Source organism: Artemia sp. Qi Xiang Cuo, chromosome 4 (assembly GCF_049724085.1).
Source record: "Artemia sp. Qi Xiang Cuo chromosome 4, ASM4972408v1, whole genome shotgun sequence".
Lineage (NCBI taxonomy): Eukaryota > Metazoa > Arthropoda > Branchiopoda > Anostraca > Artemiidae > Artemia > Artemia sp. Qi Xiang Cuo.
In genome coordinates, this window is record NC_142797.1 from 31,887,868 (window position 1) to 31,914,940 (window position 27,073).

Genomic DNA, 27,073 nt, shown 5'->3' on the forward strand with positions numbered 1-27,073 from the left:
CTATTAAGGAGGCAGTTTTTCAATGAAGCATGGGGTACCCTGTCAAGGAGACAGTTTCAAATGAATATGAATTGCCGGACAGAGCCGTTTTTGTAATATTCTTTACTGGGTATTTCCTTCTTCCGAAAATCATGAGCGGGATGCATTCGTTTTTTCTTGGCTCCTTAAGGCTAATCGTCTTTATTAGTGGCTAATGCTATTTTCCCTATGCTAGGAAATCGGGAATAACTGCTGCGATATAAGTGATTTTGCGCTGATTTTTTTTTTGACGACTCCCGAGTTAGAAAGTAAAATAATGTTGGTTTTACTTTTTCAATATATTTGTTTACTTTTGTCGAAAATAATAAAACAAGTTATTTTATTTTGTTAAATAAAAATTTAGTAGATGAAAAATGAAAGTAGATATTTTTTCAATTGAATCTACTGGTATTTAAAAAAAAGTGTTGGTTACAGAATTCTTGATTTTTATTTTTTTTTTGAAGGTGCAAAAAATTATTTTTAGTTTTCATTATTTTCTTGGTATAAGGCATGAAATATGCTCCAAAGACTAGCATTTTGGAAAGTATGCAAATTCTATAATCTACAAAGATTACAGAGTATCTGATGTCTATCACAATTTAAATTAAATACAAAAGCAAAAAAATACAAATAAAAAATTGTTCGATTTTTACTTTATTTTCCCACTGTTTCCCACTTGGTAGCGTTATTTCGTCAGCCAATTGGAAGAAAACCCGCAATTTTGATTGGACTCTGTTCTGTATATCATTATGACTTTCGGATAGAAACTGTCAAAAAGACCTTTTAGCCATGAGGAAGAAAAATATAAACAGAAGGTGGCTGAATTTAAAATACCGGTAAGTAAATATTACATATACTAATGTTCATTCCATCCAGTCCACAAGCTTTTAAAATTGCTTCCGATGGGTTCTGGGTTTACATCCCCTTCAATCTAAAATTTATGGAAAAAAACTTTTATTATATGTACAATGGTTAGGAGACAAATTCAGGTTAGGCTTCCCAGGCACGTACAATGTAATTTTATGGAGGAGGATGCAGAAAAATCTTACCAGCTCTACACAAACAATAAAAATTTCTGTTTCAGGTGAAAGGATGTTTTATGATTTGGAGGAAGATTAACTACTTGCCTCCAGGATATCCAATAGAGGAAGCAAACTTGCTTGAAAGTTTTTTAGCTTTGTTTTTTGGGCGAGGAGGGGGAGTAGGGGGCCTTTCTAGCGCCTGGTTTCCAGCTATCAGACTTGTGAAGCTATGAAGAAGACATCCCAGGGCCTTGACACTGGAGTTCTGGTATATAATGATATGCAATAAGCTTTACTTCGGCTTTTTTTTATAGTAGTTTCTAAAGGGAAAAAACAATAATCTATCCCTGAGCTATTCCTGAGATTTGTAAAGTTATGTCTATCCTTATGAGCTGTATAAAACAGAGCACTTCCAATGGATCATATGAAAATAAAAATGTAATAAAAGTGGAGAAAGCATAAAATATGAACTCAGGAGGTGTGAAGTGGAGACCTTGGCTAAAATTGCCGAGGATCTGGAAGATGCAGCTAGACGGCATGATAATAAAAATGTTGTATTGACATGTTAATAAATTAAGAGGGAATAGTCAATCCGGATTTGTCCCAGTGTGGTCCAATCCCACTTTCTAAGACTATAATGAGAGAAAGTTTGAGATGGCTAGGGAACGTTCTGCGGATGAGAGATGACAAACTGCTGAAGATTTTTCCTTTTCGGCCAACCACCTAGGGCTAAACGAAAAGCAGGTCGTCTGTGGTTGGAGTGGAATGATGTCATAAAGAAAGATTCAAGGGAAATGGGAACTTCCAAGGAGGGTGTAAAAGGGGGCTTTGAATATAAGAAGATGGGTTGGGGGCGTGTGGAGCTGTGTTGGCCTCAGGTGACTTAGTGCTGCGGTGAGTTGTTAGCAGTAGTAGTGTTTCCAATACATCAATAATTACTTCCCTTATGTGTATATATGTTGTGAATGATGAGTTTATCAACCAGCATTCCTTTTTTATGTTTAATTTTTTATTTTTAGGAAGGAACAGCTTGGAGAACAAAAAGATTATTTTTCAACCTCATCTGAAATTACAGAAGAACTTTCAGTAAATCCTAAACTAAACGAAGCACAGCACTTGGGAAGCGGTGGAGGTTCTTCAGGTTTCGATGGGTCAGTAACACTTACCGATATTGACTTATCTGGAATTTCAGATGGAAATTGCATTGTAAATCTAAGACATTTCCTCAGTGAAGTAGCTTCTGTATTCACACACAAGATTAGTTGTAGACTATCATATGAAAATTTGATAATAAAACAATTAGAAAAGAAAGGCCTGGAAACTGAACTGAAAGTTAAATGTAAAAAGTGTAACTGGGAAAAGAGGATTAAAAATGAACCAGAATGTCCAGTAGCAAGTGTAAAAGAATATCTTTCAAGCTTTAGTACGGAAAGTAAACAAGTTACTTTCTCAAAAAAATACTCAATTTTAAAAGGTTGCTTGAATTTGAAGGCCGTTTGGGGAGCCATGGGCACTGGAGGTGGATATTCTACACTGTGTGAGCTCTTCGGAGTGCTTGGAGTGAAGCCAATGTCGCAAATAGTTTATTCTCGTATTGAAAGACAGCTGGGTAGTGCTTGGATGAATAGTTTGTCGGAAATTTTGCGAGAAAATGGACGAGAGGCCTTACAATTAGCCATTCATGAAGATAGGTATAAAGAGGACTCATACTGGACAAAAGTGATATGTGATGGAGGGTGGAATAAGCGTAGCAAAGGGCATGATTATTCAGCCAAAGGATGTGTTGCGGTTATCATAGATGCATTTACGAAAAAACTGTTATATGTTGGCATAAAAAATAAATACTGTTATATATGTTTTTCTTCTGCAAACTCTAAAGTAAGTCCTGAAGACCATTTCTGCTTTCTGAACTATAACGGAAATTCGAAGAGCATGGAAACAGACATTCTAGTTGAAGGCTTTCGTTCCAGTGAAAAGATGCAGGGATTACAGTTTTTAGAGCTTATTGGTGACGGTGATTCAAGTGTTTTTTATAAGCTAAAACAGTGTGTCTCTTACAGTTCAAACATACGGAAAGATGAATGTGCCAATCACGTCACAAAGTACTATACAACGCATCTTGTGCAAAAATAAGAAAGGTTTGTACACCAAATTTCTTCCCAGATGAATTATCCAGCAATTGACCAAAAATTTAAGGGGTTTGATCAAAATAAATTCCAACAATAATGGAACAGCGGAAGAATTGCAGAGCCTGTTAAAAAGAGGCCCGTATAATGTTTTTGGAAACCACACAAAATCCGATTCCGGTTGCTCAAGATTCATTAATGACAAAATAGAAAGTCGATGGAATACTCTGCCCATGCAATTGTTTGAGGATGTTATTACAGGGGGTTGAGGTTGTGTGTAGAAAATCAGAGCGGCTACAAAATGACGGAACTACAAACTTCGCTGATAGCTACATGTCAATTGTTGCATATTTCATCGGGGGAAAGCAAATCAGCCGGTCTAAGGGAGTTTCATACCATGCAAGAGTAAATGGAGCCAGCCTTGCTTATAATTCAGGTCCAAAATGGCATCAATTAGCTTGGAAAAATATTTTTAGGTCCAGTCCTTCTTGCTTGACGAAAAAGTATTGCAAAAAAACAGCAGAACATCGCTTAAGATCTAAACGTAATTTGACCAGTTATTATAGTTCTCTTGGAGGAAAACATTTTGCTAAGTTAAAAAACAGAAATAACAACTTTGGCGATCGGGACTATGGACCAAACTGCAATAAGCCAGATATGACTTCTGATGAAATAAGCTCAGCCAGACAAAAATATAATAAGCAACATTTAAAATTGGATAGTGCTAGTATTAGCCGTTTGTTTTATAATACCAAGGGGCAATCAAAAAATGAGAACTGGGTTGAAGAGAGACCTAGGAGAATAACGAGCAGTTATTTTCATAGAATTGCAACTAGAAAAAATAGTACTAGAGTTGCCCCAATTGTTAAGCGAATTCGAAATTAGGGACCTAAATTCTGCTCTGCCCTTATGAAAAAGGGTTTGGATTTAGAAGTAGTTGCTCTAGAAGCGTATGAAAAGAAATTCAACTTAAATGTTATAAAGGGAGAAAAAAAAGGACTTAGTGTGCATCCACAACATCAATATCTTGGTGCATCTGTAGATGGATTGCTCCCTGATGGCACACCTATAGAGATAAAAACTGTGCATAATATACCAGAATTCAAAACCATTTTTTATGCTGCTCAGTCCAAAAATCTATTCAAAGGATTTTTTATTGAATTATCCAGAGGAGGTCTTCAGTTTAAAAAAAATCATAGGTATTTTTCCCAGATACAAGGCTAACTCGAGATCCTAGATAGAAAGATATGCCACTTAATAGTTTTTAACTCCATTGATGACTGGGAAATAATTACAGTTCACCGGTCAAAAGAATACTGGGCGAAAGTATTTCCAAAGCTTGAAGCTTTCTGGAATGAATCCTTACTACCTGAAATTTTAGACTCGAGGTTGGTAAGGAATAAGGAAATCAGAGAGCCTATGGTGTCAGAGGATATGAACACCAGAGAGCCAAGCTTGTCTCAAGAAACCAAAAGAGGGAGAAAAGAAGGTCAAGTCTGGTTGACGTGGACAACAAGAAAAATACACAGAAGGGATCGGGAGACAACGAAGAATCCACCAGTCATTCAGCGCATGAAAACAGCGGTTTTGAAGAAATATTTTGGTCTGATTTGGAATAAATGAATCTTTGTGTTTGATGTATTTTATGTGATGCATTTTGATGTACTTGTATTTTTGATGTGATGTGATGTGATTATTACGGCTCTTTAATTTTAATTAGTAAGTGTATAATGCATAATCCCAGCTTGCTGTGATGATCAAAGTCGTGTCCTTTTACCAGGCTTGTCCCATATCCACCGTGCTTGGCATAGTTCCAACACTCTTGGTATAGCTCTCACAGGTCCGCCGTTCTTTGCACACTCCCACCACGCTTGGTAAGCACTGCCTGGTGTACATGATTTCAGAGAGTGGAAAGCCACTCGATATTCCATCTTTTTCTTCCCACCATTTTCATCGTCACTTGTCTCATATCCGATGCTGTTGCTACAGTGAAGCAGGAGGTTGATTTACATCATCCTTGACTTTTTGCATGTGTTTAACAATTTTTTATTTGTGATGTGATAGACAGGCTTTTATATATATATATCGATTTTCATTGTCACTTGTCTCGTATCCAAGGCTGCTGCTACAGTGAAGCAGCAGGCTGATTTACATTATCCTGGACATTTTCATGTAACCTTTGGCATAGTTTTTTGTGTTTCGCAATATTTCTTCCAATATCTCCACTGTTACTTATCTTTTAGCCACATATTTCTTTATTCTTCACTTTAATTTTTGATTCGTCCTGATTTCCATTGTAGTGTGTCTTGTAACCGCATTTTTTGTACTTCTTTTTTTCTCCTTGCTGTAAGTCTCGCTGCCGCTTATCTTTTAATCGCATATGTCTTTGTCCTTCAATTTCGTTCATCATTACTTTAGAATTTTTTTTCAGTGACCGCATCACTTTCGTTTTTGACTCGTTGCAATTTCCACTGCTGCTTATCTTTTAACCACGCATTTCTTTATATTTCAGTTTCGTTTTTGAGTCGTGGTTAATTTCGATGCCGGTTTACTATTAACGCGTATTTGTTTTTTATTAAATTTAGTTTTCAACTAAAAATTTTCTTTTTCGCCAGTATTCTAACGACATATTTTTTTTATTCATTTTCTTTATCATCAGATATTTTTTTCAATACCCTTTACCTTAGCTGCTTGGATTAGTCATGTCACATTTGATGGTCTAGAATGTTCATTTTCACCGATTGCGGATTTACGTTTTTGAAGGTCGTCCTCTTGATCTTGTCTCATTTGATGCTCTAGTTTGTTCATTTTGAGCAAGAGTTAATTTATGTTTAAGTCCTAAAGATATTATCAAACTGCTGGAAATATCTTTTGTAAATAGTATCATTACATTTGATATTTTATACTTAGCCTTGTTTTTGTGTATTTTTACATGAGCCATAGATAGTAAAAATGAAAGAACAGCCCCTGACGCGGAAATGACGTATTTGTGCTTTTTAAATATTTTCATAGATATGACGTAACTAATATGAATTATTTTTTTAAATTAGGTCTCCTAAAACATTTCTCAAACTTGTGACCCAAGTAGATGGGTTTTTTTTTCAGGCAAAATATCCCAGGGCGCCAATTTTAAAACAAAAGTATGGAGCCGTTGTGGGGGAAAAATTTACAAATACATACATGCATAAACAGATAAATAAATGAATATTTATTTTTTTACTTAATTTCTGATCATTTTTTAAATAATGCCAGAAAATCTGGCTAAATCTACACGGAAAAATCCACTCTCCACGAAAATATCCTATAGACAGTTAAATCCCGGTGAAAATTTAACCAGGACAATTACCCTCAACATCTCCGTGGGTAAAATTGAGTCGGTAAAGCTAAAACAAGACATATAAAAATAATTTCGTACATGAATTACGGGAGAGTCCCCCATTATAAAATTTCCCCTTTAAAGTTCACCCCCCCCCCCGAACTTCCTTCCACCTGGAAAATTCTACCCTTGGAAAGTTATCCCAGCAGAAAATTCTCCCCTCCCCCATCCTAAAAATGTATGCATACTTCCCAGTAACAAATACTATACGCAAACAATGGGCAAAATTTTTAACTTAAAGACCTTTCCCCAGGGGCTGCGGGGGTTATGTTAACTGCATAGGATATTTATTGGGCCTGTCAACTATGCTGAACAAAATGGCGCCCTCAAATATTGAATCACCAGTTTTAGAAAAAAAGGGGCGTGGGAGGGGTCTAGTTGCTCTCCAATCTTCTTGGTAACTTAAAAAGGGCACTAGAACTTTTAATTTCTGTTCGAGTGACCTCTCTCCCGACATTCTAGAATCACTGGGTAGATACGATCACCCCTGGAAAAAAAAACAACATGCATCTGTGATCATTCTTCTGGTAAAAAAATACAAAATTCCACATTTTTTCAGACAGGAGTTTGAAACGGAAAGGCGTAATAACATCCAACCGTCAGGACATCCAACGCCATAACATCCACAAAATCCATCATAACATCGACAAAATAATCCGTCAGAACCACCAACCGTCACAACATCCAAAGTTTAAAACTAGACTTTTGGGGAGTTTAGGTGGGGAAAGGTAGCTAGGGTAGGTTGGGCTAAGTATTTATTATATGCTATGATTTTCCATCACCCCCTGATGTTCAACTATAGATCCGCATTTTGTTTAGAAAATGATATATAATTTTTGCTCTTATATAATATTACAGATTTTTTTGGATGTTGTGAGGGTTGGTGGTTCTGACGGATTTTCCTTTTGGATGTTATGACTTTTGATGCTTATGACGGTTATTCGAAGTGGTAGCACCCTGCTTGAAACCTTTACAGTAGGATCCTCTAATACGCTGAATCTGGTGGTGTGATTTTCAATAGGATTCTTTGACTTTTAGGGGGTATTTTCCCTCCTTTTCGAAAATCAGGCAATTTTTCTCAGGCTTGTAGCCTTTGCTAGGTAACACAAAACTTAATAAAACTTTATATTTGTAATCAGCATAATAAGCCGATTCTTTTGATATCAAACAGTTCGTGGTAACGAACTGTAAGTAAGGAGAGACCCGGCTCAATTGTAACCGAAACTCTAAAAACCGGGGTTTTGATGCCAACAGATGCATCAATATAATCACATATTTATGCTGATCCCAAATATGCACGTTTTACAAAGTTCAGTCTTATTCATCAAAAGTTACGTGCCTGAGGAAATTTGCTTTATTTTCAAAAAAAAATGGAAAACCCCCAAAAAGTCATAGACCTATAATGAAAATAACACCATCGGATTCAGCGTATCAGAAAACCCTGTTGTGGAAGTTTCAAGCTCCTATCTGCAAAAATGCGGAATTTTGTATTTTTGTCAGAATAAAGATCGCGGTTGAGTGTTTATTTGTTTTTTTTTTTCTTTCTTTTTTTTTATTTACCCAGTGGTTGTCGTATAAATACGTTAGTCCTAGAAAATAATGTGAGAACAGATATGAAAGAAAAAAAAAATTTATAGTGCCTTTTTCAGTTGACCAAAAAATTAAAGGACAGCTTGGCCCCGTCCGGTGCTAATTCTTTCCCCAAAGTCACCCAGTTAAAATTTTTAGATAGCAATTTTGTTTAGCATAGTCGAAAATCTAATAAATATGTCTTTTAGGATGACTTAATCCCCACAGTTCCCGTGGGAAGGGCTGGAAGTTATGAACTTTACCCATTGTCAGACAGTTCGTGGTAACAAACTGTAAGTAAGGAGCGACCCGGTTCAATATTAACCGAAACTCTAAAAAACAGAATTTTTATACTAATACATCAGAAGAGTCAGATTTTAATACTGATTTCAAATATGTATCAAAAGTTACGCGTCTGATAAAATTTGACTTATTTTAGAAAAAAGGGGAAACAACCCCTAAAAGTCGTAGCACTCTAATGAAAATCTCACCATCAGATTCAGCGTATTAGAAAACCCTGTTGAAAAAGTTTCAATCTCCTATCTGCAAAAATGAGGAATTTTGTATATTTTGCCAGAAGAAAGATCACGGATGCGTGTTTATTTGTTGTTTTTTTTTCCAGGGGTGATCGAATAAACCCATTGGTCCTAGAACATCGTAAGAGGGCTCATTTGAACGGAAATTAAAATTGAAGGGCAACTTGGCCCCCTCCCACGCTCTTTTTTTCCCAAAGTGACCCAATCAAGATTAATTTCATATGAAAAAAATACAATTTTTAGTTCAGCAGTGGTTATATTTTCTTCTACATATCTTAACCTGCTCATCTAATTTGATCTTCATAGAATCTAACGTGCTTTTACTTTTGTTTTTTTTCTCCTGCGTTAAACTGGATTAACAAAAAAGAACCCAGGTGTCGAAGACTAATTGTGTTTCTGTCAATAGTCTCATACCGGGTTTGCTATCGACGAGATACAAGCAGTGGCGTTACCAAGATCTGTAAGACCAGTTTCGAAAATTGAGCGGGAACAATAAAGACAATTACCCTTAACAAATGTTTGTTTGCTTTTCAAGTAATATAATGAACAGAAAACAACCTTTCAGTTAACGAGAAAGAAAGAGGGCTTGAAACTTATTTTGGAATTAGACCTATGTATACATCACTGTTGATGTGATAATTGATTTCGTTTTGCAATCATTGAAACATTAAAGGTGCATCTTCCAAGAGCGAAACATTAATCTAAAGAACACGTTATAGCTCTTGTATAGGACTTTTTAAGTCTTTTTGTTGTTGTTGTCGGTTCGTGCGCCAGCGGTTTGACAGCAAGAGTGTGTAGTACTGTGAAGGAGGATGTAATTAAATTTAACCTTTACCTTTATTGAAGCAGTCTCGAAGTAGCAACATTCATCTCAAAAGGCTTCCAGAATGAAGTAGTTGCAGCTTCAGCCTCAAACTTGTTCGTTTTTGTTTTCGAAATAAGCTAAACCATTTTAGAATAAGCCGATGATTTATTTATTTATTGATTATATTTGCTTATAAACTGAAATTCATTTAATTCAAAGTAAAAGAAAAGAGCAAGACAGGTGTAAACTCTGAAAAATCTGCAAATATTTTAGTCGTATATATCGTGTATATTTTATCATATAAATAAAAAAATCGATGAAAATCTAATAGCCATCCAAGTTCATTCTAAAATACACTTAGAGTATTGTTTGCGCTCAAGTATATGCGCAAAGAGTCAAAATTTTGGAGTTTTCCCACCATAACAGAAGAAATTTTTTTTGTGTTTTCTCTATCCTGCTGTTTATTTTATGGACTTGGAAAAAATCGGCCTCTGAACAACTCAAATATCAGTTTCGCACGATCGACTGAAGCGAAAGTGTCATTTGATTTTTGATTGGACTCGCTTTTATTTTTGGTTGTTGACGTTCTCTTGATTGTTCTCTTAAGACGTAGATGCATAAAAGGCTTGTAAAGTTACAAATTTAACCTTTTTTGGGTCTTTTCTAAATAAAAACAGTGTAATAAGTTTTCATGGAATTGCTCTGTAAATCTGTTTTCTTCGTTTTATGGCCTTGTTTGGTGTTTCTACAAAAGGGATTATTTTCGAAATTTTTTTGCATGGATTCTTGCTGATGGTATATTTGAATGTAACAAATTACTTATACAATTCTCCACTAAAAAGACAAGAAAGTGCATATTGAAATTTTAAGAGGCGATTATTTATGCCTTATTCTGTTTTAGTCTAATGGAAGAAGTAGAATAAATTTGGATTGTAAAGGGCCCTTCTGTTTTTTGTCTAGAAGTTTTACCGAAATAACAATATAAGCTAATCTTCACAGCAAGAGCGTATCAGGGATTTTATTCGGGGGAATTTTTTGGAGTGGTTTTTACAAAAGCTTTAAAAATACATCAGCAATTTGTTTATATTCATCTTTGTTACGTTTTTACGAGTCGGACAACAATTTCAGGGAGAAGGGTAGGGGGTTTAAACCCAGATCCCCTATGAATACGGCCTTGCTTCGCAGAGAATTTTTAAAGATTTTCCTGCATGTGCAGATGTCTTCTACGCAAAAAAAAAAATCATTATTCTTATCGAGTGATAATTCAAGTGACTGAATCTAAGCAGAAAAAATGTCAATTAAGGTCTATGTTCCCTGTTAAATTTTTTGTAGGCTATTGTGCTTTTCTGCTCTCCTAACGTATTATATTTCAGCGTAAGACGACAAAGTTAATATCATTCATTAGCTTAAACTCAACTCTATCCATCTGCTGAATTACATATTGAAAATTACTGTAAATGTTTCTTAGACTGAAAATATGACGAATATTTGTTGAAAAAAGGGCAATTTTCCTCTTTTTAGAGCAGGTCTAGATCCTTGCTGAAGCAAAAGTTTAAGTAATGTCATATTCCGGCTCGGGGAATGGATAGATCTGAAACTAACGAATCCAGTGATATAAGTATCTTCTTATTTTGGCGTCACACCTGCTGGCTTGTCGCAAAATCGTCCGTCTTAGTGGGAATGTATACCGGCAAGCGAAGAATCACGGGTTGTTTTTTTCGCCCATCATTAATTGGACATGTCTCAGTAACTCGAATGTCGCGTCGCTTATATGGAGTTTCTTTATGCACTAAAAATTGCATATCTGTCCCTGGTCTTCAGACAATTTGCCAAACTTAATAAATAATGCACTTCTAATAATTGTAACAGAATACCATCTGCATTAGAAGTATGATTGAGTTTGAGTGTATTGGATAATTCAAATTTAATTGAGTATATCATAAGTCCAGCTGATCTACTCTTGGACAATTTTTTATCATTTGTTACAGCTATCTATGTTTTTAAAAAGTGAGTTATATTTAACTATTTTATACATTTTCTCACTTCAGTGAGTCTATAGTTATAGTTAATGATTTTATATAGTTATAGTTAATGACTATAGACTATAGTCTATAGTTAATGAGGTGGAAAATGGTGAAGAAGATCCATTTCTGGTTCCGCATGTAACTTAGGCTACCGACTGCCCGGAAAAAATGTAGAGTTTTTTTGTGTGTTTATTAATGTATCTGAGTATCAAGAATGTTCTAAAGTACATTTCAAAATGAAGTTCAGTCAAATTTAATTCTATTTTCACATTCAGTGGCCACATTTTTTCATTTATTTACAATGGAGTAGTACATCCTGATTTTTTTAGGTTTCCTTGTAAGGATACAAAGTTAAATTGTCAATTAGGTTTTTTGGCAATCTGTAGGCTGTTTAGAAATACGAGACTCGAACCAAGCTCCCCTCTTCCCCTCTAATAGTGATTAAAAATTAAGCAATTAACGAATCAACGTAGATGTCAGACATCTTAAAAAGTTTTAGGCTGCTTTTTCAACTTCTTTCGTCCAATTTTTCTTGAACCTGTTAGTTTTGCCTTGTCTGTTAATAGAGTCAATTGTAGCAAATTGGCTGGAATAGCTCTCTTAGTTAGTTTCTTTTTCTTCCAGGAAATGAAGGTGAATTGGGCCACTTCCCCTGGAAATGCACCGAAGACTGATACTAGCAGTAAGTTTTTTCTCTGGTTTTTTATTGTAATTTGTTTTCTTTTTTTCTATTCCAAATATGTTTGGCCTGATTATAGGCCTAATTAGTGCGACAGTAGAAATAATTTTACAATTTCTAATTACCGTGACAAATGCTTAAGACGCTTAAACGTCGAATTTCCAACAATTTTTGCTGTTGATAAAAAGATCTAAAAAAAATTTTGGAAAATAAGAAAATTCAAGTATTTGAGTTTTTAGGATGCTGGAAAATTCGTAGGTAAATTGGACTTACTGATCGAGCATGCGAGTTCAAAAACCAATGCCTGGATTACTAGTAATGCTGGAAGAGTTTTTATTGTAGAATGTCTTAATGCTAAGACATGTCTTATATTTAAAGTTATTATATGTAGCCCCCCCCCCCGAAATTTTTCCGGTCTGTAAAACGTAAAAAAATGCATATAAGCAAATTTTGGTGCGTTTATTCATGTTTTTTATTGTAGACTTAGACTTACGGGAGATGGGGACTTCTTGGAACGATGCAAAGAAGGAGGCTTTGGATGTAGAGAGGGAAGATTTAAACAGATTGTGATGGAGGAGCTTGCGTAGCTCTGTTGGCCTCAGGTGGTTTGGCGTTGCAGTGAGTTAGTATGTGCATATATATATATATATATATATATATATATATATATATATATATATATATATATATATATATATATATATATATATATATATATATATTGCTTGAAGTAGTCTTTTCGACGCATCAATTTCTCAATCTTTTAGAATGCGATTCCCTTTTGAGGATGACCAATTGAATAAGATATGGTATCACTTTCCGTGGGATGTTAATATTCTGGTTGCATAATATTTCTGTCTTTCAAAGGACCCCTTCTCATTAGTGTCCCCATGGGTTAGCTCCACTTGCCGTCTGTTTTGCGAATCTCTGATCATACGACTCTAGCTCTCTGCTTCTGTGGAACACTGGCAATATTCCCCTGGTTGATTTGAATTCATCGTGTGTTCTAAAGTCTCTGTGTATCTCTAATGAACGATTTCTACTTTCTTTTAAATGCATGGGGACTCTGCCCTTGAGTACTTTGAAAAATGTAGATTTTCTGTGCCACTACGGCCGTCTAAAGTCAAAGCAAATTTACCAGAAAAGTAAATTAGTAGCCTATTATTCGCGTTTGATGATACTAGGCTGGATAGGGATGACGTTAAATGCTCTCTATTGGATCTTAAAGATTCAGGAGCTATTTTAATGGTCTTACAACCATTAGACGCTCATAGTGAAAATTTACAGTAAACCAGAAAGTATTTTTCTTAAAAAGTTAGTTTTAAGGCCTGGATGCGCTCATTCTCGATTCCTCGCCTTCTTGTGGAAGTTTCTTAAGAAAATCCTTGGAAGGACCATATATCTATTTTGGAGTTTTGTTTTTCATTTGCAAAGTAATAGTTCCAAAATTTGGTAGAAAGAGAGAGATTAAGGGCCAATTTGCTGAAACGGCGAGGTCGCCTGGATTGATAGTCCTCTTTGGAGTTTTCGTCCGCTATTGATGAAGTGGTTTGGCTGTTTTTGCTCTAATATATTTTTTTTGCATTTTTTTTTCTTAATTAGATATTATTGAAAATGAATTCCTACACCTGGGGAATGTACCCATATCTATCCATCAAAAAAAAAAAAAAAAAAAAAAAGTGAGGGTCACATAATTTCGGTAATCACATACAACAGGTGGCATGTTGCAAATGTAGAGGAAGTGTGCCAAGCATGGTGGAACTGCACAGCACATGTTTCGTTCTGAAATGTACATCAGGTGGTGGAAAGTGGGCGCCCCTCCCTCTCGCGTTTCAGCCTTTGTTGCAGCCGTGTTTAATTGGATTTGCACTTCACCCCAGAAGAGGCCAGTGTTATGTGTATGCATTTTGAGCCTTCCTTTTTTTTATTTTGTCACCGTCATGAGCAATTGCAACAAATTGAGAAGAATATCTTCAACTTTACGGTATAAAAAAAAAAAAATCTCATTTATCATCTAAAAAACTTGATTTTCAATGTGTTACACCTGGAATTTGCATTTGATTACATTTGAATTTGCATTCAAGGAGAATTGGCATTAACCCAATCGGACGTGCTCACGTGTAACACTGTCAATCAGAGTTTACTAACTTGGTTACTCCTCCGAGTTCGAAACTCTTTCTTTTCGGATTTTTCACATCAGGCTCCACTAAATGCCATCAGAATTTAGACAGGACCATCATTTTATATCGTAATTTCGAGGACACTTGTAAATTGTGATTTCCCGAAGAATACTTTGAACGGCAGGTTAATAAATCCAGCTAATTTCACAGCACGCCATAACTTTGAGCGGGCACTGATATTCTATTATTCAACAAATCCTCATTTTGATCGTAACTTTTTTAATAATGAAGGGAACACTTTGGATAGATGAATTGAAAAAAAAAATATTTTACATCTTTTTGTATGCATACAGAAATGATGAAGAAGAAACATGTAATGACCAAACCATGCAAACTCTTCTATCGTAGGATTTGCATCATTCCATGTAAACTCTGTTCCCATCCGACACTTACCCAAAGAAGTTTTGTTAAATACAAGCATTCTGTTTCTCGTAATCTTCCATCATTTGGTATTAAATTTTTAAATACCTTCTTAGTTTTTTTTTTAATAATTGATAATTCAATTTGAAGCTAAAATTTTTCAAACGTTTTTCCGCCTGTCTCCAATATAGTTAATATTAGCTTAACATTGGTATTATTCATTGGCCCTTTGCAGACATAATCTACTAGAATGTCAGTTTTACGCGAATATAATTTTCTTTTCTTTTTTTCTTCCATTGCATATAAGGGATATTGTCAGGTGCTATATTTTAATATGTGTGATTCCATAATCATGTATATTTTTTTGAGGGACTGGTCAGTGAAATTTTACCTAATCTTAATCAAGGTCTGTTTTAAGATGGTTAGATGGCTGAGACTTAAAAAGTTCCTTATTTAGCATTAACCCGTCCCTTCCATGGTGTACTCCCTTCATTTTGATGGTTTTGAGTTAAACACATTACTTTGGCTACTACCCCAGCCGGGTTGATTGAAGAAGTTAGTAAAGTCATTATATTACCCTCTTTGATTTAAACTAATTTTAGAATCATTAAGTGCAGACAATTTTTTATCTACTGTAGTTTCCTTTTTTTAAAGAAAGAAAGAAAAGGTATAATCATATGAGTGTGTTTCATTTTGTGCTCTTGGTATACATTTCATATCCTAAAAGGTTCAAACGAGGAATATCTTAAAAGGTACACTCATATGAGTGTGTTTCATTTTGTGCTCTTGGTATACATTTCATATCCTAAAAGGTTCAAACGAAAAATATCTTAAAAGGTACACTCATATGAGTGTGTTTCATTTTGTGCTCTTGGTATACATTTCATATCCTAAAAGGTTCAAACGAGGAATATCTTAAAAGGTACACTTATATGAGTGTGTTTCATTTTGTGCTCTTGGTATACATTTCATATCCTAAAAGGTTCAAACGAGGAATATCTTAAAAGGTACACTCATATGAGTGTGTTTCATTTTGTGCTCTTGGTATACATTTCATATCCTCAAAGGTTCAAACGAGGAATATCTTAAAAGGTACACTCATATGAGTGTGTTTCATTTTGTGCTCTTGGTATACATTTCATATCCTAAAAGGTTCAAACGAAGAATATCTTAAAAGTCGTTTATCTCAAAACTATTATTTTTGCAGGGAATGCGTTATGAAAATAGAGGGCCGACATTTTGAATCAAATGATCGGATTGATTAGTGGGAACTTGAAATTAATTTGATAACAGTATATCATATTTCTGATTCAGGAGTGCTTCCCTGTGCAAAGATATTAAGTTCTCTTAATGTAAACACCAGTAATAACGTTCTAATCGCTTTCAAAATTGTTTAAGTTAATAGAAAAAAGTAATAAAAATGGGTGTGTCTGGGAGTCATGGAATGCTTTAGTAATTATTAATAATTAGTAAGGGCTTTTTGGGCTTTATGTCTTAATAAACCTTTTTTTTTCGTTTTAATGCAAGTGTTTTCGGTATTAATGCGTTCGTATGATGATGAAAAGTTTCAAGTGCGGATTGTACTGATAAATGTAGGAAGGTACGGGGAGGTGGGTAAATTGTAATAAATTTATAATAATATATTTGAACCCTCTATACATACAAAAATACACTAAGAGGATTATAGAGTAACATACATAATAAAAAATATTTATTATTGCAAACACTAAAAATTCAATAAGAATGGCTCTCGAACCATTAATACAACCCAATTTTGAAAAACGTATTTTCGATAAGACAATACTATCAATCAAATAATCAAACACTTGTATTAAACACATTTTTAACACAATCACTTTGTGAAATAGTTTTGTCTTAATTTTCCATTTTTGTATTGATTCACTAATCTTACATCTGTTATCTGCAAGATTATAAATTCTTAAATGCCAATTTGTGAAAAATGTATCTTGGACTTTATATTGTAATATTATACCTCAAATTAAGTCAAATTTTTAATAAGTAAGAATACCTCATACTTTTAATGAGAAAGCGTAAAAAATATCCCTAAATATTGCTTTACTGGAAAACAAATGCCAGTTTTGTAATATTTAATTAAAGTTTTATTTGGTTTCGAGTTCTAAATTGCAATACTACTCTCAAATTTGCAGTAAATTAAAGCTCCTTAACTCCTAATTACTGACATCAGTTGAAATTGAACACAATTTGCGAAATGTGTACATTTTCTGTTTTTATTTACGGTAGTCACATCTGAAACTTCTATTTTAATTATTAACATTCAATTAGTTAAATCCTTTCGCTGAATGGTCAATAATGAATAAAAAATCTCTTTTCAAAAAAGAAGTCTTTTCAAAGGAAGTAAAGAACTATCTTAAAATCTAAAATGGGCAGAAATTAAGCTATATAATAACTATACGAAACGAATATAAATGATTACTATGAATCAATAAATACAACTCAAAATATAGGCTACACCTCTTTGTCCGGCCCATATGTTTTCGTGAGAGAAATTATTTATTCGTCAATATTGAAGTTCCTTTAGCCCAAGGACTTAAGGATGTAAGTTTTGAGCTCACCAGGAAAAGGGCTTTGGCTCTTTTTCTGGCCCTAATATAGGGAGACCCATGCCCCCCCCCAAAAAAAATTGTATTCGTGAATTTCTCGTTGCCCAAGGAATTACAGCTAAACTATTCAAACTAATGAGGGATAAACTTTTTTTTTGGTCCTTTGTAGGGCCCCTAACATCCTCCTTTCTATTTCTACAAAATGTGTGATTACCTTGGCCCAGAGACTGGACATTAATAATGTTACTTATGTTTTAGCTCATTATTGAACCTTGAGGAAAGACCTTGAAGATAACAATAAGAGATATTAATAGGTTTTTTTTTATTACAATATGGCTGTAGTAAAAATCGGACTTCTGGAAGTCCGCTGAACCTACCATGGTCTGGTAAGATTTTGCTAGACTGGGTTAGCATGCACAAACTCCTAGTGGTTTAAGTGTAAAATAAATAAAAAACAAAACAAGTTTTTTCAACTGAAAGTAAGAAGCAACATTAGAACGAACAGAAATCATTACGTATATTGGGGGGTTTGCCCCCTAGTCAATACCTCGCTTTTTACGCTAAATTTCGAATTTTGTTCCAATTCTTTAAGAATGACCCCTGAATCACAAAGGTCGTTTAATTAGAATAAATAGCTCTTTTGAAAATGCTAAAAAAAACTTTAGCGTAAAGAATGAGGTATTGACTAGGGTCGAACCCCCTAATATACGGAATAATTTCTCTTCGTTTTAAGTTATGATGTTGCTTTTTACTTTCAGTTGAAAAACTTTTTTTTTAATTTACTTACTGATCGTTTTTTAAATAATCCTGGGAAATCCAGCGCCCCCTCATAGCAATGTCCCCTCCATGAAAATATCTTCCCACGTGCCCCCCCACCACCAGAAAAAATCCCCCCTGAAAACGTCTGTATACTTCCCAATAACCAATGGGCAAAATTTGTAACTTGCAGCCCTTCCCCAGGGGACTGTGGGGCATTAAGTCACCCTCAAAGACGTATTTATTAGATATATCGATTATGCTGGACAAAATGGCTATCTAGAAATTTGATCAGGTAACTTGGGAAAAAATGAGCCTGGTAGGGGACCTAGTTGCCCTCCAATTTTTTTGGTCATTTAAAAAGGGCACTGGAACTATTAATTTACTTTCGAATGAGCCCTCTCGCGATATTCTAGGACCACTGGGTTAATACGATCATCCCTAATAAAAAAGAAAAGAAGAAAAAAAACATCCGTGATCTTTCTTCTGGCAAAAAAAAAATACAAAATTTCTCATTTTTTGCAGATAGGAGCTTGAAACCTCTACTGTAGGGTTCACTGATACGCCTAATTTGATCGTGTGGTTTTCATTAAGATTCTATGACTTTTAAGGGATGTTTTACCCTTTTTTGAAAATAAAACATATTTTATCAGGCTCGTAACTTTTGATGTGTAAGACTAAAATTGATGAAACTTATATATTTGAAATCAGCATAAAAATTTGATTCTTTTGATGTTTCCCTTGGTATTAGAATTCCGTGTTTTAGAGTTTCGGTTACTATTTAGCCGGGTTGCTCCCTACCTACAGTTCTTTACCACGAACTGTTTGATTATCACTGCTGCTTTAATACGAACAGCTAATCTGAATCTTGTTCCTCGGGCGGTATTCGCACAATTTGTACAAGCCAGCTACACTATCCATTTAAATTTTCTCTTGGTAAATTTTACTTGGAATCTCTTGGAATCTTGTTTCTCGGGCGAACCAAAAAAGTTCCTACCTATAGGTCTGCTGAAGTTAATGATTTGTTTTTTTTTTATTTTTTTATTCTATTTTACATTGTCTAGCACTTTAACTTCCTCTTGTAATTAAATAAAAAAAAAACAAGTTTTTTTTTAACTGAAAGTAAGGAACGACGTTAAAACTTAAAACGCTCTTTACGCTAAAGTTTTTCATTGTTAAAAAAATAGAGTTGTGAGAAAGTCAAACTATAGCGTAAAGAGCGAGGCGTTGAGAAGGAGACAGCCCCTTTCATACACGGAATAATTTCTGTTCGTTTTAAGTTTTAACGTCGTTCCTTACTTTCAGTTAAAAAACTTTTTTAACTTATTGAACGTTTTTGAATTGATGCAGGTTTTGATTTTGGCTCACCTTACATGAATAATAATAAAAAAAATTGAATATTAGTTTTACTTTTGTTTGGTTAAAAGGCTTTCTCGAAACCTGTTTAATTTTATTTACGAACATTTTTATTAGTAATAAATATACGTAACTTACGAATAAACTTACGCAACGAACCTCTATATTCTTATATTTTTAATACGTATATTAGTGGGTTCGCCCCCTAGTCAATACCTTGCTCTTTAAGCTAAACTTCGAATGTTGTTCCAATTCTTTAAAAATGACCCCTTAATCACAAATGCCGTTAATTAGAATAAATAGCTCTTATGAAAGTACTAAATAATCTTTGGCTTAAAGCGAGGTATTGACTAGGGGATGAACCCAATCATATACGTAATGTTTTCTGTCGTTTTAAGATTTGATGTTGCTTCTTACTTTCAGTTAAAAAAATTGTTTTTTTATATATATAATTTCTGATCTTTATTTAAATAATGCTGGGAAATCTGGCGCCCCCTTCATAGCAATGTCCATTCTCCCATGAAAACTTCCTTCGTGGTAAGATCCTCCCACATAACCCCCGACCCATTCCCCCCTCCCCCAATACCAGAAAAAATCCCCTCTGAAAACGTCTGTATACTTCCCAATAACCAATACTATATGTTAACATTGGGTAAAATTCATAACTTTCAGCCCTCCCCCTGGGGACTTCGGGGGTTAAGTCGTCCTAAAAGACATAGTTATCATATTTTCGACCATGCTGAACAAAATGGCTCTCTCAAAATTTTGATCGGGTGACTTTGGGAAAAAAATGAGCGGGGGAGGGTGCCTAGTTGCTCTCCATTTTTTGTCACTTAATAAGGGCACTAGAAATTTTAATTTCCATTCGAATGAGCCCTCCCACGATATTCTAGGACCACTGGGTCGATACGATCACCTCTGGTGAAAACAAACAAACAAATAAACACGCATCTGTGATCTTTCTTCTGGCAAAAAATACAAAAGTCCACATTTTTGTAGATAAGAGCTTGAAACCTCCGCAGTAGGGTTTTCTAATACGCTGAATATGATGGTGAGATTTTCATTAAGGTTCTATAACCTTTAGGGGGTCTTTCCCCCTTATTTCTGAAATCAACCAAATTTTCTCAGGCGCGTAACTTTTGATGGGTATGACTAAACTTGATGAAACTTTTTTATTTGAACTTAGCATTGATATTTGATTCTTTTGATGTATCTATTGGAATTAAAATTCCGTTTTCTACAGTTTCGGTTACCATTGAGCCGGGTCGCTCCTTACTTACAGTTCGTTACCACGAACTGTTTGATCCTGTTTTGCAATTTCAAAATATTATTGGAGAATTTTGTCTGAGTGAAAGTGATTTTCGAGAAAATTTATACTCTAGCCATGCTGAGAATTTGTCATAGTTTCTTTCCTTTTCTTTATTTCTTTCTACATCTTTTGTTTTGCCGAGATAATTGTCTCATTTGTCATCGTAATTGCACATCCTGAATTTTTAATTCTGAGTCCCCTTCAGTGTTGAATTCGTATCCGTCAGGAGAGGACGCTAAACCGGGATATATGCTTATTTGATTGTCTTGTATCGATTTATCACCAAGTCAGAGAGATTTTTAAACTGTCAGCGTGTCGTGGGATAAAAACGTTAATTCAATCATAATATTTGCATTAGTTATTTTTCTAAGATATATTTTGGCAGTATTGTTTTTTCTAAGATTGAGTTTCTTTGTAACATTTTTCAGTTGGGCTTTTTTGTTTTACTAAATTGTATCAATCTTTGGGTCATTCGAAATCAAAACAAAATGCTCTTTTCTTCTGTTTCTATGAAGACTGCATAGCCGAAGTATTCGCTTTGGGTTTAGTTAAATCACTGTTTTCGCAAAAAGTCCTATTCATATAACCTCTTGTTTCTTTATGTTCTAATACCTAAAAATATGATTATTCTTGAAAGAAAAACTAACTTACTCGCCTCATTTTTTCTACCAAGTTGAAATATTAAATAGATCTTTTCGTATATTCTAAACTGCACTTACATTTGGCGGCAATCTTCAAGTAGAAGAAATTGGTGCCTGTATAAACACAATTTTTGCTTTTGGAAAGTAAAGAAGATCTCTGAGATCAGGTAGGATTAAAAAAAGGAAAGGGCAGGACCCGTATTGGGTTAATCGATTATTTTGTTTTTTTCCGCATCACGGGATTACATATATTGTCAGTGTTCATTGGCTAAATACGATCATTGGTCCAAACTTCCTGTCCAAGTTAATCATGTACTTTTGTTTCTACTTTTATCACAAATTGGATGCAATTGAGTTTGCCTTGATCCAGCGTTGCTTCGACTTTCTTGACTAAAAAAGGAGGGCCAATATTAGCCAAACGTGTTCAAGTATTGGCATTCCACTTGACTTGGAAAATCCATTTCTTTTTGAAGCCCCTTGATAGCAATTACACTCTCTACTAGCGTTCAGGCAGTAAAGACCAAATCTTTGCCTCAAGCTGGGCTAGTCTTTCATTTACCCTTAATGAAACAGTGGCCGACAATACAAAGACATTGAATTCACTCAGGCAAAACATCAGATTACTTTGACGGATATATGGGCACAAGAAAAGAGCAAGAGCCATTCAAAAAGGTCAGAACTCGCTTGTGAAATTGTTGATTGAAAACCCTGAAATGGTATCATTTTTTGCTCTTTGCTGGGAGTAGATTACTCTGTCATTTTCGCTGAGAGTGGATATAGAACACTCAAACAAATGTTGATGGCTGAGTTTCCTTAAGTAGAATCTGTGTATTATTCTAGGGAAAAGCATAGAATTGAAGGAAATAAAGTGGGCATGAATTAGAGAAAGAAGGGGGATCTTGACATAAAATTAGGGAGCGGCATAAGTTGCTTGTTGAGTTGTTCAAATCTCTAATGAATATACATAAAGCAAAGTAATGCAATTTTTCTTGTAGCTGGACAAAATTGAATTAACAAATAAAAAGAGAGTGAAAGAACATAAATCGCTTAGTAGTTTCAGCATCTAATATAAATGATGGTTTATTTCTAGCAGGTAGGTTTCGTATCGTGAAAAGTTCCTAGGATGAGTTGAGCTTAGTTGTCATTTTAATACTATTGCCTCATAATTTTAACATAATCGGAAGTAAACAGGGCCATCTATGCTGATTATGCTCCATAATGTGGATAGATAGCATATTAAAGAATCACCATTGACCAGATAACACGTAGTGCTGTATATATTTTGCAAACCACCTTAGAAATTTCTCTTCTGACAACATACGTCTGGAATAAGACCATCGTTTCCTTATTCTTACACATCACTCGTTGTGTATTTTGTTAATTCATTACGTGGTTTTACGGAAGACGAGAGGCGTGGCTTTGATGATTTTCAATTTGAGAATTAATTGTAATCTTTTTTAAGGCGCAGATCGCACTTTAGAGTTTTAAGTGGAGGGAGGGTGATTTATTCTCCGCTCTAGTTTTCTTTTTATTCAGGATATCTTTAGGTTTGCAGTTTTTAAGGTCCCGTATGAACCATTTTTGTAAATGTTTTAAGCTGGTTTTCATTTGAAACCATATAATAATTATTTGGTTTGATTTTGTGGGTTTCCTTGGGTACGTCTATTTCTAATTTAAAAGAACGGCACACAAGAGATTGAAAAATATCCACCAGAGGTTTTACTATTTTTGATGAACTTTTTTTTTCTTTTTTTAAATCTAAATTTCCTTAGTTTGTTCCAATCCTGCTTTATTTAGAGTGGTCCATAAAAAGCCCGTGTAAATAGATACTGAGGACTGCCTTAGCATGATATGCCTAATTTCATGAATTTTACTTTTCAACAACAAAAACGAAAGGGGGTAAAATAGGGAGAGAGATTGTAATTTACCAAACAAAAAATACCTGCAACTGGACACAGTTTTCATTTTAATAAATTAGACTCATGCTGAACCAAAATTACTTTAGAAAAAGCTGACTGGCTTCGCTTATCATAATTACTTGCTTTCTGAACGCGAAAGAAAAAAGAGGAGAAAAAAGTTTACCTTATAACATAATTGGAAACTTCCAGCAAGATAGCCAATAAAAAGTAATTCAATAATAATAATACTTGAAGCTAAGTGAAGATGCATTATTCGTAGGTCATTAAGTAACTTGACCATTAGGCAATATCAACATTTCTAACTTGGTGATGGAATAATAATTAATCATCACAGAAATATCTGTCTCTCTCTCTCTGTGTCTATATATTAAGATAAATATCGTATAATAGAGTTTTTTCTTCTTCTTCAAAGTGTGGCAGAGAAAAAATAAAGAAATTTTATTTACTGAAAGGTAAAGTACTGAAAAATCAGCTTGGAATCAAAACAGCGAAATAACGCTGGGAATAATGACTATGATTTTTGTCAGATCTTCAATGAAGGTCCTTCAAAATGACTAAATGGGGGGGGGGGGCTGACCTAGCATTTATTAATTTTATTCATGGAGTCTTTAAAAAGAAGAAAAAACACAAAATCCACGCACAGAAAAAAATTCTATGAGAATTTTGCAAAATTAAAGAATTAGTTGAACTGCAGAATTGCAGCCATCCCTAAAGTGCCTGTGTCTGCTGTTTTCTGGTCCATTTCAGAGTCGGAATCTTTTCCGCTCTGAACGGGTTGGATTTACAAAATACGATCGTTATTCTATTGGAAATATAGGTTTTCCAGGGGTCCGGTAGTAAACTATCTTGACATACAAAAAATGAAAATGTAAATCTGAAGTGAAACTATGAAAAAATATAAAGATCCTCCGGAACTATTTGTGGCGCATAGAGCGTCGATTCGACGCTCTTATAGAATAGTGACTACGATTGCTATTCTATTGGATATATAGGTTTTCCAGGGATTCGGGAGCAAACTACCTTGACATTTAAACATTGAAAAAATTAAATCTGAAGAGAAACTATAAAAAATATATAGATCCTCCGGGACCATTTGCGGCGCATAGAGCGTCGACTCGACGTTTCAGTTGCTGTCTTTTTACAAGGACAAGTAGCAAGCCTGTGTGAAACTATGAGATGAATCGTAAAAGAATATCATCAGGTTTAGTCAGAACCAAGTCCCGCGCTTTATTCAATCAATTTTGATATCTCACTGAATTATAGAAAATCACGGGTAAATCTTGCGAATTTATAGTTCCAACTTTTGCATTCAGTAAAAAAAAACACATGTAGTCTTATTTACAGTAGGAAGAAAAGAATATTTGTTTTTTGAAATAAATGAATAAAGTTTTGGTTCAATTTAGTAGAATGAAAACTAGTCTTAGATAAACTGATATACAGCTCATTGTGATTCTTAATAGTTCAATCAAGAGTAAGGAATAGTTTTCTATTTTTTTCTTCTTGGAAAGGGAGATCTCTATTTCGACTCTCATCTTGGTAAATCCGAAAGTTGGGCGAGGAGCTGCAACTTTACGACTTCAACTTTTGTTATTTACGATACAGGATAGCGTATCATTTTTGATGTGAATGTATTTCAAAATGGAATCTAAGATTTACTCTTTAGGAGTTGAGCTAAAGCTAAAGTTTTCTAGAGGATTTGATTCATCTTTATGGTCTATTTGATTTATATCAGGAAGGAAAACGGAAACTTGTTTTGGGCATACGTCTTCTCCCTTTCTCGTCTTTTCCTGATTGTTTGATAACTGAAGGAATCATAAGGTAGTTCATATTTCCCAAAGAGTATATTGGGGTCATACTTGGGATTATTTTCTCTCCCGCTTTAACTGCTGTTGGTGAGGATTGGAGTTGGATGTCTGTGTGATAGATGCACACCATAGGAGTGTAGATCCTATCAAGAAAAATAAAGAAAACTAAACTTTTAAATTTGTTTCGGCCTTCGCAGATTCGGTAAACGAGATAGTTTAGTCTTATGAACTGTTTTTTGAGAAACTTGCATCTTCTCGCGAAATTACTTTAATCAAAGACAAATTCAAGAAAGGTTTTATAGGTCAAATTACTCATTTGAGATTTCTATCAAATTGAGATGTTCATCTCAGCAACCTAAACTCAGCGCGTTCTTTTGATATGTTCAATTTGTTTTCTCACATTTTACTTGGTCATCAAGATACACACAAGTTACAGTCAATGTTGTCACTCTTAATCTTTTCGACTGAGACCTTAAGTTTGCAGGGTGCTCTAATTCGTTTTTTTTTTTCCTTTTCCCTGTGATTAATTGTTTTGAAAAAAAAAAAAAAAAAAAATTTTCGTCTAAGAAATAGCATCGAAAAAATGTTCATAGAATAGATAGTCATTTAAGATTCATGTTACCGTGAATGTTCCCAAATTGTTTAATGTCGGCATTCACCGGTCAATGTCCGAAATACCTTTTTTTCTCCTTGGATTTAGTCAGTGCTGCCAGTCAATTTTTTCAATTCAATGCAAGGTTTGATGATGACACATTACATTAGATTAGGTTTGGTTAGACGAGGTTAGGTCGGTTTAGGTTAGCTTAAGTTAGGTTTCTAACCCATTTCTGATATTTAGAACCAACTTTAACCTAATCTAACCTAACATAATCTATCCTAATCTAACTTTAACTTTTACCATCATAGTTTACAATAGACTGAAAAGGCTGACTCGCAAATCTAATTGAATCCAAGCAGAGAAAAAGGAATTTCGAACATCCGGTTAATGTCGATATTAACTAGATTTCGGACACAACCTATGTGGCGAAAGGGAGGGGGCAGCGGAAGGCTTACCCTTACTTATTGTCATTGACAAATCTAAAAAAAGGGAGCATGGATCTCGTCCAAACTTAATGGGAGCAGTATATCGTGTCTTTGATGTGCCTCTTGGGTGCCTGGTCACAATCTATTATCTGCAGAGGAAGGCCAAACGGATACCTGGATTTAAGTCATTAGGCTATTTACCACAATTATTGTCCTAGTTATGCCTTTTCAGACCTAAGTATCGATTTGACCTCTCTGGAGAAGGGGAAAGAGGTAGGATGGGGCCCCAAGACTGTATCGTGAAAACAGATACCAAAAAGGGGCATACAATTGAAACTAAACGTGATGAGAAGTAAATGACGGTTCGCAATTGTGTATTTTTAGGCCATGTTTGACCTCTGTTGGGAATGTGGATCTTAAAATGTCTCTTCATTAGCCTAATTATATTGGGGGATGGTGGAATTAATTTCGCAAAACTTGGTTAACAGCTATAGTAATACCTTAGGGTGCCCATGCTCGATTGAAGCCTCTTTAAGGGAAGGGCTACATTCTTGTCATCCGCATGTATCAAAAGAGCCCATTGGATATCATCAAATTAGTTTGGTAGGAAAAAGTAGGTCAATTCCTATCCGATAAATTACGGAGAGTTTGCTGCTAGAAGCGATTGCCATATGTGTCTTTACGTCTCGTTTATTTTTTTTTTTTATTTTTTTTTTTCCGTCTTGCAGACAGCGCGTAACCGCTGAAAGCCACTGTTTGATGACATTGGTGACCAGAACAACAGTTGTGCACATACAGGGACCCGTTACTACCGTATGATGTATATCCGTGCCATTTTAGCGTTTCTTTTTGTGAATGAATTATACTTCTGGAGTAGTTTAATTTCATGCCAAATGTGAAATGAAACCCACAAAATTTTCCCGATAGGCGTAATAATACCTGTTCCTCTGCAAAGTCGTCTATGCGTCACAATCACTGCGACGCTTC

General features: G+C 34.8%; 1 protein-coding gene and 1 pseudogene across 3 annotated transcripts in view; both read left to right on the plus strand.

Moving 5' to 3' along the window:
- LOC148953014 (cytotoxic granule associated RNA binding protein TIA1-like) overlaps positions 1–27,073 on the plus strand; it is a 316,849-nt gene that overhangs the window by 160,296 nt on the left and 129,480 nt on the right. For all 3 annotated transcript variants that reach the window (XM_089088228.1, XM_089088229.1, XM_089088230.1), the window contains one exon: positions 12,101–12,158. In XM_089088228.1, the coding sequence (XP_088944354.1) occupies positions 12,101–12,158 (58 nt within the window). The remainder of the gene's footprint in view (positions 1–12,100; positions 12,159–27,073) is intronic.
- On the plus strand, positions 808–4,424 carry LOC148953015 (uncharacterized; annotated as a pseudogene).